We start from the raw sequence: 12,494 nt of genomic DNA on the forward strand, positions 1-12,494 counted from the left end.
TTTTCTTCCTGATTTGTAGGAAACTGTTTATCAACGTGTCATTTTATTTTGTTTCAAGCAGTATTCAAGATGGCTACCCCCATATAGTAAATATCGGCGGATTAATCGCATTTATCATATAATCGCCTTACGCCAGCTGACTGTGGCCATTCTCAGGCTTACCAGGGAAACTACTTTTACATTATCACAAAGTAAATCATTCAGGGGAATCTAGACATGCTCCTACCAGGCTACGTAAAAGCATTCTATGTCCCATAATGCAACTTAGATTTGCCCAGAGTGGACGCGGCCACAATTCGGCGCCAGCGAGATTCGAAAGCCAACTGTTTAGTCAAAACCCAAGCAATTAGCCAATTCGCTAGCGAGTTTGCAAATTGACTTCCCCAATACTTATGAGACTTGCTATAATAAAATAAAACTGACAAGCTTCATTACTGATTACCTAAACTGAAAGAACTTCACAAATTACGTAAGAATATAAATGAGCCGTCGATTAACAATATTAGTTGATCAATAAACTGTACTCTTAATGTGTGATTTTTGTATAACATTTGTTATAAACGTTGTACTCTCTTGTACTCTCATTTTAAAAAGGCTCTCTAAAAAGTATGGATCACGTCAAAAAAATAGTAACGCCCTCTATGTCGAATATTCAAACTCGACTAATATTTTCATTATTATTTTACGTTTTATGTATCAAATATATTGAAATTATTGTGTTTTGGGGTCATTCGTTTACACTGTTTATGCTTTCCTGTACCCAAATGGTCAGAATAATAACTTATAATAATAATTATTATTATTTATAATTTTGACTGATTTCCAGTTGGTATCGGTGTTAATCAGAGATTAGCTCGCATGAACTAAACCTGGTTGGATTATGCTATCTGGTATGGAAGCTCATTTTGTTTTCTCGATAGTGTACAGGGTCGTCCCGTGCTACCCTAACCGCATATATGTTTGGGGATATGAAATGGTTGCCTAGTAACTATATCGGGGTACGATAGTGCTAATATGCTTATGAGACACACTACACCCTAAACGAATTTAGACACACAATAAAGTGTTGAACAAAATTGCTAAACTTGTGTTTAATAAAGCCAGTAAGTCAGTATATTCCAGTTATCTGTCTCTCGCAATAACCATGCGCCCTATAGCTACTTCAAAGTATCCAGGACACAGAGAAAAAAAACTTGCAGTTGTCTACCATATATATTGTACAAACCAGAGCTCAGTGTGCTGTTTAATATTCCATTGAAATTATGTTAATGAGAAATTGAATAATTAAAACCGGTAGATATTAACATTTTGATATTAGTAATCGTATATATCTGGTATGGATGATGTGTGGTCGAGGGTGAAACCCATCTTATATATATATATATTTTTTTTATATTAGGGATAGGTTGATGGATCATTGGTTCGAAAAGTTATCACGTGATAGTATTTGATAAATCTGTTTTCAATATGTATACGTGGAGAAACAATTTCATGTCATTATCAATATATATCCTTTTTTTGATGTCTACTCATGAATATCACATCTATGTAGATATTGTTTATTAGGGAGCAATAGTAATTTGTCTTGCATTCGTCTTTATTCCGTTGTACGTAGATGTGTCACTTTAATATACATGACCTTACGTACTCTTTACTATAATAGCAATAACAATGGGGTACAAAGAAGCTGAATATCGAAGCTAGAAATTCACATATGCTCACCTCATATGACCGTTTGTGATGAAGTAGACACAGCCAGGTGTATTTAATTGCCACTAATATAATTCCATTTCTGTGTAATTAATTTTTCTTATCATATGGAGAAGAATTCTTTTCTTATTTGATAACATAATATTATGATTTAATATGACGTCCTAGGATATCTCGCACTGCCATATACATTTCAAACTTAACTTGTTTATAGATGTTTACTTTAAAATATACTCATATGTTTATATGTAGTAGAGACACTGGTTTGTTTACACCGATTTACAAGTCCATGAGCCAATACATGGAGGCATTTTGCTCGGCATACCATTTGTCCGAACATTCTGACTTTATAATAAATAAATATTAACTGGCAATGATGGGCAATATCATTCGTCCATGACCCCGAATCCGACAATAACAACCTCCATGTATTGGAACGTAGTTCCAATGGTATTATATATATTACGCAAACAACTTGTACAGTTGTGTGGTAGTCTAAATCTTAATTGTTTACCCTCGTAATATATATATTTATATATATCTTTGTCAAAATGGATAATTATGATTTTTTTTTTTTTTAATAAATATAACATTCACATAATAAATTATTTTTTTCTAATCAATGATGATGGCATTATTTAGATAACTTTTTTATATCAACTTCTATTATAGTAGAAGAAGTAATATAACATATTATTATACCTCATGACAGCCAATTAGATTCGGGCATTACAGGTAGACATATTCCTGTGTCAACCTGCTGACATACTCGTATGTCTACCTCCATCTGGGTACTTTGCTCCCGAAATTACCTAATTCACGCCAGTAACTTGTCGAAGGAACACGATACGCGGCCATATTTATGAAATGATTAGTTTGCCAGGTTTTTGTTCATTATTGGGGCGAAAACTAGGATTTTGTAGCGATCTCGCGTGATTTTTAGTTGCTCCTGGCGTGAGTTTCACCAGCGCGCTCAGCTACGCGCTTTGAGGCATTCGATCTGCGATTGCGCAATTCGTCTACCTAAAAAATTAGAGTGCCGCTTTGTTTGATTTTGTTACGTATTTTGTGTGTTTTGAAAGTGTATCGACATATTATGTACAGTGTATTTGTTGAAAGAGAATGATGTTGACATAAACCTATACTCAAGCAATGTTCAGCTCCGTGTGAAGCTCGTTTCAGTGTTCTAATGCGAACTGGAACGCAGTGTGGCGTATAGCTGCGCACAGGGTGGCACCACGTGTGTTTGTAAAAATTAACTCTTTGTCAGGCTGTTGCTCCTGAAATAGAGTGTATTACAACATAACACAACTGTTACCATAGCGACATCACGTTCACACATTCGGTTCACACGCCGCTGCACTATTGTTTAGAATCAACAACTTTTATTTGTATGATGGAGTTTTTAAACATATGTTACAGGAATTCGATAAATAGATTGTTTACTTATTTTATTTAGTAGTGGCAACTTCGCAAGGCTTTAACCGTGACACGCATCCACGGCAATCACGTGATTGTACCAACGAGTGCAGCGATTGGCTGATCGCATGTTTACTCTGCCACGTCTTAGAGACTTGACTTTTAAGATAGAAGTTTGTAATCTTTTGTAAGAGAGAGGGAGGGAAGGAGAGAAATGGATGAATTAAGCTGGACTATCTGTAATGAACTAATGTGTCTTCTTTTTGGTCGAATTTGGTATCTCTACGTGTAAGTGCCAAGTGAGAACAAGTTCCCGAACGCGAAACTAAGTAAAAAGGCATCCATGATGAAACTCAAGAGTGAATTCAATCACTGCTCTTGAGATCTGTCAACTTGTATATGTCTATGCATACATGCATTCAGCTCTGAGAGATTGCCATGATTGAGTGACACAATTTCTGTTTTAAGATTTATTCGGTATAATAATACAAATGTTCACACCAACGTCTCTGTAGACAATGAGCTTTTCGGGTCGCTAAAACAGTATATCCAACTGTGTTGGTATGGTGAAAATTTGTATAGTATCAATAACATTAATAAATCAATAATAATAATACAAAATAGCATCTAATAGTATACTTCAGTTGCAATTTGTTAAACGGAATAAGTAAAAACAGAACATATAGGCAACCTCACCACCAGATAGTTTAACACATGAACTACTGTTTAACTTTACTCTGTTGTTTCTATTTGAGGCTTACTAGAGGCGATATCCAGCTAGCAAATTTTGTTAACGTTAAAGTTTTGTTTCCAAGCAGTGATCTTGAAATTGACGGAATTCGTGACCATGATGAGTATGTTGTTGCCAGAAAGACTTTGGAACCTGTAAAAACAAAAAGGACATTTCTGAACCATAAACATGCCAAATATTTATTATTTCTATAATCTTTCTTTATAGATTAATCTGTATTATATCAATGTATCAGTGTTATTTGAGTGCCAGCTGTACTGGCATGTCTAGACTGTCGACAGTTCTCAGGCCTAATTTGTTAGTATACTAAATCAAGTAATGCCGTAGTCATTTCAGCGAAGGCCTGGGGACTGATAACGCTTGTAAACTCCCCCACGCGAAATTACGTGGTTTTCAACTGGTACTAAACAGAGAATGATTGACAGCTTATGCATGTACCGGTGGAAAACACGTAATGTCGCGTGAGGGCGTTTACAAGCGTTAACATACGTCAGGCATATTGTCTTCACTGAAATGCCTGCGGCGTTTCTTGCAAATGCCTCCGGTGTTATGCTGATTTAATATACTAACAAATTAGGCCTGAAGACTGTCAACAACCTAAGGCTCGAGGAGTGACCTTCATGGTGGCCGTCAACAAATTGTGTGGCGTACGGATACGATTTTGTCAACTGATGATTCAATTATAGATTTAAATGAAGTCGTTAAATCAATGTAATTGTATACTTAAAGAAATAAAGGCGCGTGTATATATTTTGTGGATAAAATATTCTGTGTAATGTACGGCGTTGGTTATATCATAAATTATGTAACACTTTAAGCTCATACTCACGTGCACAAATTTCTTGTTCCAGGAGAGATACTAAAAACCCATCATCTTTTATTTTGACGATTTCTGGGTACTCACTAGTCGATATATCATCAAAGGTTTTTACTTGTGAAACATTGGCGTTTTTTAGTATGGTCAGCATTACCTAAATCAATTTAAGAAGTTACGTTAAGATAAATCTATTATTTTCTTGTATGCATTGTTAATTTTTATATTTATAATACTATTTATATTGTATTTTATGTTGATTTGTATTTTAATTACAGTTATTCTTACCCTTGCAAATGGAGGCATGGCTACATAGAGGCAAGATATGTCATGTTTCATCATGTAGTTACGTATATCATTGGCCACAACTTTTGCAGTACGATTGACTTCGACAACTTTCATAATATCAAGACATTCTTTACCACGACCACAACTGAAATGTTAATTTAATGTTGGTTATGTTGAAGACGAACAGTAGATTAACGTAGTGTGGCTCAAACGCAAAAACAAAATGTCCTGTCAGTGAATATTACTGACCACGTAGTGGTAATGTACTATTCGAAATAGATATTTTGCAGTATGGCTTGCCAAATATTATCTGCCAATGCCTTTATATTGTATTACTAAATCGGCACTGCTAAATAAGCTATTTAAAGAAATATAGCATTATATTATTATATTGAAATAAGTACCAGATAATCGCATCACTCTACATATAAACATATTGGTGAAAAATATTTGACAAAATATGGGTGAACCTTACATTACATGATTCATTATCCTGAACACAATATGATTATATTTAAAATGGATGTTGACAATTACAATCGACATCTTTTTATCCCAAACACAATTAGGTATCATTCGAAGGAACATAATGTCAATCAAACCCAATCCAGTCTGAGCTATAAAATTGTAACATTAATTAAAATTAATCAAAAATAATTCGAAAATATAATACTGAAATAATTGTATAGAAAATATTTCTTGAATATTCTACAGAATTTTTTGTGTTTTTTTTTTTCAATTATAATGTTGGGTCAGTTTGTGAATATCTTGTGATAAAATTGTATAAACAATAAATATGCAAAATTATCATCTACAAAATGATTAATCCATTTGTTCAGATTATATTAATGTTCTTATATTAAATGATCGGTCATACATATGGTGGTTATGATAATTAGCAAATGTTTACACGAATTAGCAGAGAGCCGAGGGCCGGGTGAAAGATACGCTATTTTTGAAAAATAACAAAACCATCCATGAATAAAAACAAAATAGCTAAAACGCCAAGGATTTGAGTCAAATTAGTCCCAATTCGTTATTGTGTGTATTAGAAACTCAAATACTGTGGATAAAAAAAATCATATTGTGCAGTAGAATATTAGTTGCCAAGCTTTTTGTTTGAAAGGCTTCATTAACACTTCATAAAACTTAGGTGAAACCAAGCACATGCCGCAATGGAACGGTATTATTGCCATGCATACTCTCTCATAATAAAAGGTAAGTAATACAATTCTACAGATAATTTACCAGCATACTCCCATAAAGCTTGGTTTATGTGCGTCTGTTATTTTGATCACGAGGCTGATATTGTTTATTAATTTAATGTGTTTTTAATCATGATTTTGCCAGGATTAAGTAAGCGTTTTGGGATGACTGGTGAACTATTTTTTAACGACATTGTTTAACTCTAAAATATAGGCAATGACATATTACATACAAAGTGTGCTTCATTGCCGAGTGTGCTTGTCTATATGTAAATATCAAATGTACCGTGTGCATGCATAAATGATCTCACTCTAATACGATGGCGTGACATGTGCCGTCGCACATATGGAGACAGCTGTCAGAAGCATTGGCAAATCTGCATGGATTAAATCCAAACAATTATGGATCAAAAGCAACTACACAAACAAGTATGATTGTACCAAGTTTAATTCATTACAAATGTTGAGTAAACTGTTGCCAGGATTTACACAAAACATGCCGAAAAGCAGTTTAATAGTTCGCAAAATTTACTAATATGTTCAGATTAACTTTGATCATTATTAGTATGATCATGAATTTAAATCCCAAGTTGATGTTTCAATGTACGTGTAGTTTTGCATCTGTAATTATATAAAATATTCATATATACGAACAGCAGACATTGTGCCAAGTTCCCATGCATAAGCCATTTAGGCAAATAGTTGAACATGCTAGAGTTAGTTAATTGTTATACAGAATGTATAAAGTCATACGCTCGGATTATTACTCAGGTCTGATCTTCAACATATGGTATATGTGTGCTGTATTGCTTTCTAAATCATCATGAGATTCTTAAAGTATTGGCGAAAAAGAAATTGACACATATACACACAAAATTACGAGAGTCAAATACTAATCCCGGCCATAAAGCGATAAACCCATACGTTATTGTCACACGCTTCGTATATATTCAGTTGATTTTCAGACAATTTTACCATTGACTTGTGTGTCTAACTGCTTCAGATAACAACAATACATTTTAATTATTTATAGACTTACGATTCTCCTGATCTATTTCTCCAGTGCAGTGCCATGAACCCGTCACCGCCGCAAAGCTTTTTATTAACATCAATGGCCATCTTTCTTATATAGTCTGGTTTCAGTAAATGCGAGTCCACATTACCCAAGACTGAGGTATAATTTGGGAATGTCCACTTGATACTGTGTCCTGGTTCCAATATCCCCAAACACCTGGTACTTGGAGGATGTGCCAATTGAAACAATGCTTTCTCTTTTGTGTTCGGTATAGAGGAGGCGTTGGGCAAAATAATGCCGTACCTTTTCTCCAGGCCGCGTTGTTTCTGGATATACGATTCTGTAAACTCTTGCAGCGATCCTGATCTAGTCACGTCAAACGGATCCATCAAGACAATGTCAATTGTATTATTACAGTCTTTTTTAAACACATCTAGTGTTGCTATGTCTGTAATTTCTCGCAGTTTCTTCATATCGATGGTTTCATTGAGAAAATGTCTCGTGTGACTTCCAGATGTCCAATGGGAATAAAACCACATTTCGACAATAGTTCTTTTGTAGAACATCGCAAAAGCTACTCCCTTCCGAAAAGCGGTATATTGAACATTGGGTCCATTAGAATCAAAATGTAATGGAAACAAGTAGCTTCTTTCTTCTGACACATCGTATTTGGCTTTTGGTATGTTCTTGGGAGGTTTGGTCGTCGGTGGCATGTCCTTGGTTAGTATATCTTTTGGTGTTAGGTCGTTGTGAGATATGACTTCGGGCGCCAGGTCCTTGGGGAGTGTGTCATTCGGTGTTATGATCTTTGGTGGCAAGTCTGTTGATGTTATATCCTTGAGTGATATGTCATGTGCAGGCATATCCTTGCGTGCTATGTCCTTTGGTTGTATCTCCTCGGGTATCATGCCTTCGAGTAGTGTGTTATTTGATGGTATGCCATTCCGTAGTTTATCCTTGGGTATATTGTGCACCTGTGAAGAGAAATTGTAATTCAAACGTTTTATAATTGAGGTTAAATGTTACGATTTGTTTTAAAACCTTTTTAAAATGCTGTCTTGATGATGGTCAACGACGAATTGGCAGAAGCATTACGTGTAGTAAACGACAGAGCAAAAGAACATACACTTCGTATATCATGTCTGACCTGTGTGACCCTTTCAACTTCATATTGTATCTCTACAATTGCTAGTGCTCCATTTTGCAGAATTGTATTTTTTTGTATTTTTTTTTAGACCAGGACATCACACATTTGCAACTGACCTTGATCGAAAGTTTGTGATTGAGGACAAAAGTTAATTTTGGTGTTGAAAGAGTTCATTGAATACAACACGTTAAATATAAACATATGTGTACAGAGATTAGTTTACTTTTATATCGATTGAGAAATGGAGTTATTTTTGGAGAATTATTTGAAATAATTTCGGGCTATAAAATAACTGAAGTCTGAATTTGTGTCATCATGTCGGGTTTCCTGTACTAACTAGTGTGCAAAATATCTGTATTTTATGGTATGGTTAACTGAACTTTTGTTAACTATCCACCAGTATTTATATTTGTCAGGATCAATGCACGACCAAACCAACTTATTTAAGTGGTTGTAATAGTAGATCGTGCAACAATGCTATATAGTAGATAACATTTGGTAATAGTTTCGAGCAATGGCTTTTTATCAATGGCAAAGAATAACATGTTTAAACGTATAGGTTATACATAAAAACGTTTTTTGTTATTTCCAGGCGTCCCACAGTAGTGATCCATGACTAGCCATTTCAATCCAGTCTATTATTCTGTTCACACGTGCCAGTGGGTTATATAACTTCGATATGTTCGGATCATGTGTTTTGGTAACCTCAATATGCAACCATTATAGACACAGTATATATCACCACAAAGCTGGAATGATATTTTACCGCCAGGCGATTGTTGCTTAGTAACATACGATTGGTGTGAGCCAAAAACAAAAATAATTGCGAAACCTATAATAACTTAATTATCTAGTATACCGACAAAATATGTGAACCATGACCTTGGAGTTATTTTTGGAGAATCTACGTTTTTTTCAAAATTTAGATATTGAATAGATAAATCAGTTCTGAATAGTCTGTCTATTCGTAAACCATTCACATATTATGTCAACACCAAAGAAATCTTTCATATATATATATAAAATTCTACCTAACATGTACATTACGCTATATACACTGGGCTAAAACGAATGGAAAATAAAAAAAAAACTGTGAAGAGAGGGTCAACCGATACATTGTTAAATGACGGCGGTCGTCGTTGCGCAGCGCGCGTTAAAATTACGTGTGAACTAAGTAATTTACACGCATTGAACCAAAATCTAGCATGTAGTACATGACGTTAACATATGCATGTAGTTGGCTATTATTCGTCAGACTTAGTATTCGTTGTCTGAGTTCTCACCTGTATTGAACTACTCGGTGATGTTATATTCAAACCTTTAGCGTCAACGTCGACTCTGGTTTTATGCAAGGATATTCCCGTCTGCTGGCGCATAACACTGCTATTGCGAACCGGCGATGTCTCATTATTATGATCCACGGCCTTACCGAGCCGTTGTGTTGGCTGCCAATATCCAGCGACTCCTAGTAAAGCTTTCTTAACTTCATGTATTTCAATAATACAAATAGATATGCAAAAAATAATGAGAAACTGAAAAGCTTGTTTCATTGTTGAGTGTGTTTGGTCATGTTTGTCTCTAGGTATTAATTATGTATGCATTAATTATCCTGGTGCAATCTATGATGGTGCGACATGTGTTTTAGCACATATAGAGACAGCTGTCAAAAGCATTGCCAAATCTGCATAAATTACATGGCAACATGCAGTGCGTTAATTAACAATTTATATATGTTTGGTCAAAGGAGATCAAGCTGCAATGGCGACAAAAATATTAAAAATACTACCAGAGATGAAAAAATAAAATGATAATCAAATATAATGTATATGACTAAAAAATACAATATCATTTACATTCCACCTAGACAAATCAATACGACAGACTCGTATTTACGGTCAATCAATTAACATACAGACATACAAAATTTTATAAAAAAAAAACACGAAACAATGAATAACCAATCTCTCCGGGTTTCAATCTCGTCTGTTGTAATATTTGCCGAAACTTTACCGACATGAAAAATGTATAGGCTACGACAGTAGCAATTTTTGGGTCACACTTCTTAAAATTAAATAGTTCTACTACAGAAAAAGATAACAAAACTCTAACAAATCCGATATAAAAATGTCCGGACGGAGTGGTTGATGCATAGTCTACCAAACGACTCGAGTTCGTTATTTGACTTCTAATATGGTTGGGTGATAGCTGGACAGTTTCCACCAAACAAATGACAGGACCCACAATCTACTAGTATATTCTGTGTGTAGATTCTATAAAGGCAAGTAGTTATAAACTGGGCCATCGCGTTTGGCAGGCGTGCCCCAGTAGAACACGTGCGACATTCACATAGGTCACTGCTGATGATAACCCATTTGAATGAGAATGAATTTGAAAAGTGTCTGGTTTGCCGCGAAATAACTGTGTCACAATTATCATAAAACGATAAAATTATGTCTGGTCACCAGCATTAAATAACGCAATGAAGCACTGGTTCTTATTTAGTCCGGCACCGACACTGCCGAACTTTGGTTTCGTATTAAATCCGGAAAGCCTATTAATTCCAACTGTTCGCGCAACGAAGTCAGTCACTCTGCCGCATCGACAGCACATGTGTCGGTAAAAAATGCATTCTGCTTTCGGTGAAAACACCGCCTCTGGGCTAGATATCGTCTATGGTCGCGGGAATAAAAAATTGACAAGTAATATTTGTTCTTGGAAATCTCCTGGGAAATGTCCAGTGTCTGACCTCTCAATTTTCCTTCACTGCTACTTGATTTTTTCCAGTTCGTACATATTTGGTTGGCCATTGTTCTTCCTGTGAATTGTGGACGGCTGCTCATACTGTTGCTCATATAATGTTCATATAATTGTTTTGCATGCTTATTAAGTTGTATATTTTTGCTAGTGAGCAATTCAACCATTAAACTATATTTACACTCCATTTTTCCAACTCTGGTGTATATATAAATAAAACCTCAACGAATTCATTCCCACTTTTACAGATGAAATTCATTCCAAAGACAGTCAGTTTTACACACCATTTCTGAATGTGGGATACCTCATTAAAAAATGGCGCGTGCTTTTTGAAAACATTCGATTGTTATAGCCAAGTGAGAAACGAAACGCGTATGAGAAAAAACAAACACTGCTGTGCCACCAGTGTCTCAAGCATCGTCGTTTATGCCTCACAAAAATAATGTTTCCGGTCAGCGTAAAATAGAGCGGGACAATCATGCCTTTTTTTCATTAATTTTGCCACTTCATAGCGCCCTCTGTTGGCTAATTCAGGCAATGCAGTCATAGACTTAAACTAGAACGCTGCACAAACAAACAAACAAAAATATTTTCTTTATTTTTACATATTTGATACACATATTGTGCAAGGACTAAGAAAAGGAAATAAAATTCTTCCCAATGGCAAGGATATATCTCAATATCTTAGAAAATTGCTCTGTGACATATAATGAAAAGTGGAAGAATAGGATCTTACAAGATTCTTTTTTTTATATCTAGAAGTATTAAAATATTGACAATATCTTTAGTGGCTTTTAAGGAGAAAATATGTTTTCAATGTGATCATTGGAAACTGCTACTAAGGCATATTATTCGTATAATCGTTTTATATTTTAGCAACAAAAACCACGCCGTGGCCTCATTTTTTTATTCAAAAAAATTCAAGAATAGCATTTTCGTCGCATATCACCATACATAGATATGAAAGTTGCATACCATTATATTATTAACAATTGCGTTGTCAAGTGAAAATTCCATATATTCTCCGATTGATTGCCTATATTTGTATACAGCGGACTCAGTCACGGTGTACAATGTCTAAGCTCCCGCTAGGGGAATACTCATCAAGCAATTTTAAGCGTTGCATTGCGGGATTATGTGATATGTGCAGGAACAGGGTTAATCAGATATAATGTTGCTTTGTTGGTTCTGTACGCCTATAATATAGAAAAGGAATGTGAGATATTCGAATACGCATTCACAAAACGTAGACTAAATATATTTCAGTGGGCATACGTTTCGTATATGTGCGTTGATTCATAGTATATTGGGCTCTTTCATGATTTGAACGATAATGTCCAAAGGTCGAGTATACATTATACATCCAGAGTAATAATACTTTACGATTATAT

The 12,494-nt window shown here is 35.0% G+C and overlaps 1 protein-coding gene across 1 annotated transcript; it reads right to left on the reverse strand.

The window, feature by feature from the left end:
* Positions 1–3,584: 3,584 nt before the first annotated feature.
* Positions 3,585–7,795, reverse strand: LOC102804207 (uncharacterized). Its single transcript, XM_006816013.3, has 4 exons — positions 7,227–7,795; positions 4,983–5,127; positions 4,710–4,851; positions 3,585–4,012 (listed from the first exon to the last, which is right to left on the reverse strand). The coding sequence occupies exons 1-4, from the start codon at positions 7,766–7,768 to the stop codon at positions 3,876–3,878; spliced, it is 966 nt and encodes a 321-aa protein (XP_006816076.3). The 5' UTR covers positions 7,769–7,795; the 3' UTR covers positions 3,585–3,875.
* Positions 7,796–12,494: the final 4,699 nt, after the last annotated feature.

This window comes from Saccoglossus kowalevskii, chromosome 4, assembly GCF_978046115.1.
Source record: "Saccoglossus kowalevskii chromosome 4, keSacKowa6.1, whole genome shotgun sequence".
Classification (NCBI taxonomy): domain Eukaryota; kingdom Metazoa; phylum Hemichordata; class Enteropneusta; family Harrimaniidae; genus Saccoglossus; species Saccoglossus kowalevskii.

What these genes read in the sequence shown, in the direction of transcription:
- LOC102804207 (XM_006816013.3), bottom strand. Translation starts at nt 7,768, where the DNA reads ATGTTCTACAAAAGAACTATTGTCGAAATGTGGTTTTATTCCCATTGG. An exon ending in AGAAATAGATCAGGAGAATC is followed by an intron (nt 5,128 to 7,226) that starts GTAAGTCTATAA and finishes TTAACATTTCAG; the next exon opens with TTGTGGTCGTGGTAAAGAAT. An exon ending in CCATGCCTCCATTTGCAAGG is followed by an intron (nt 4,852 to 4,982) that starts GTAAGAATAACT and finishes AAATTGATTTAG; the next exon opens with GTAATGCTGACCATACTAAA.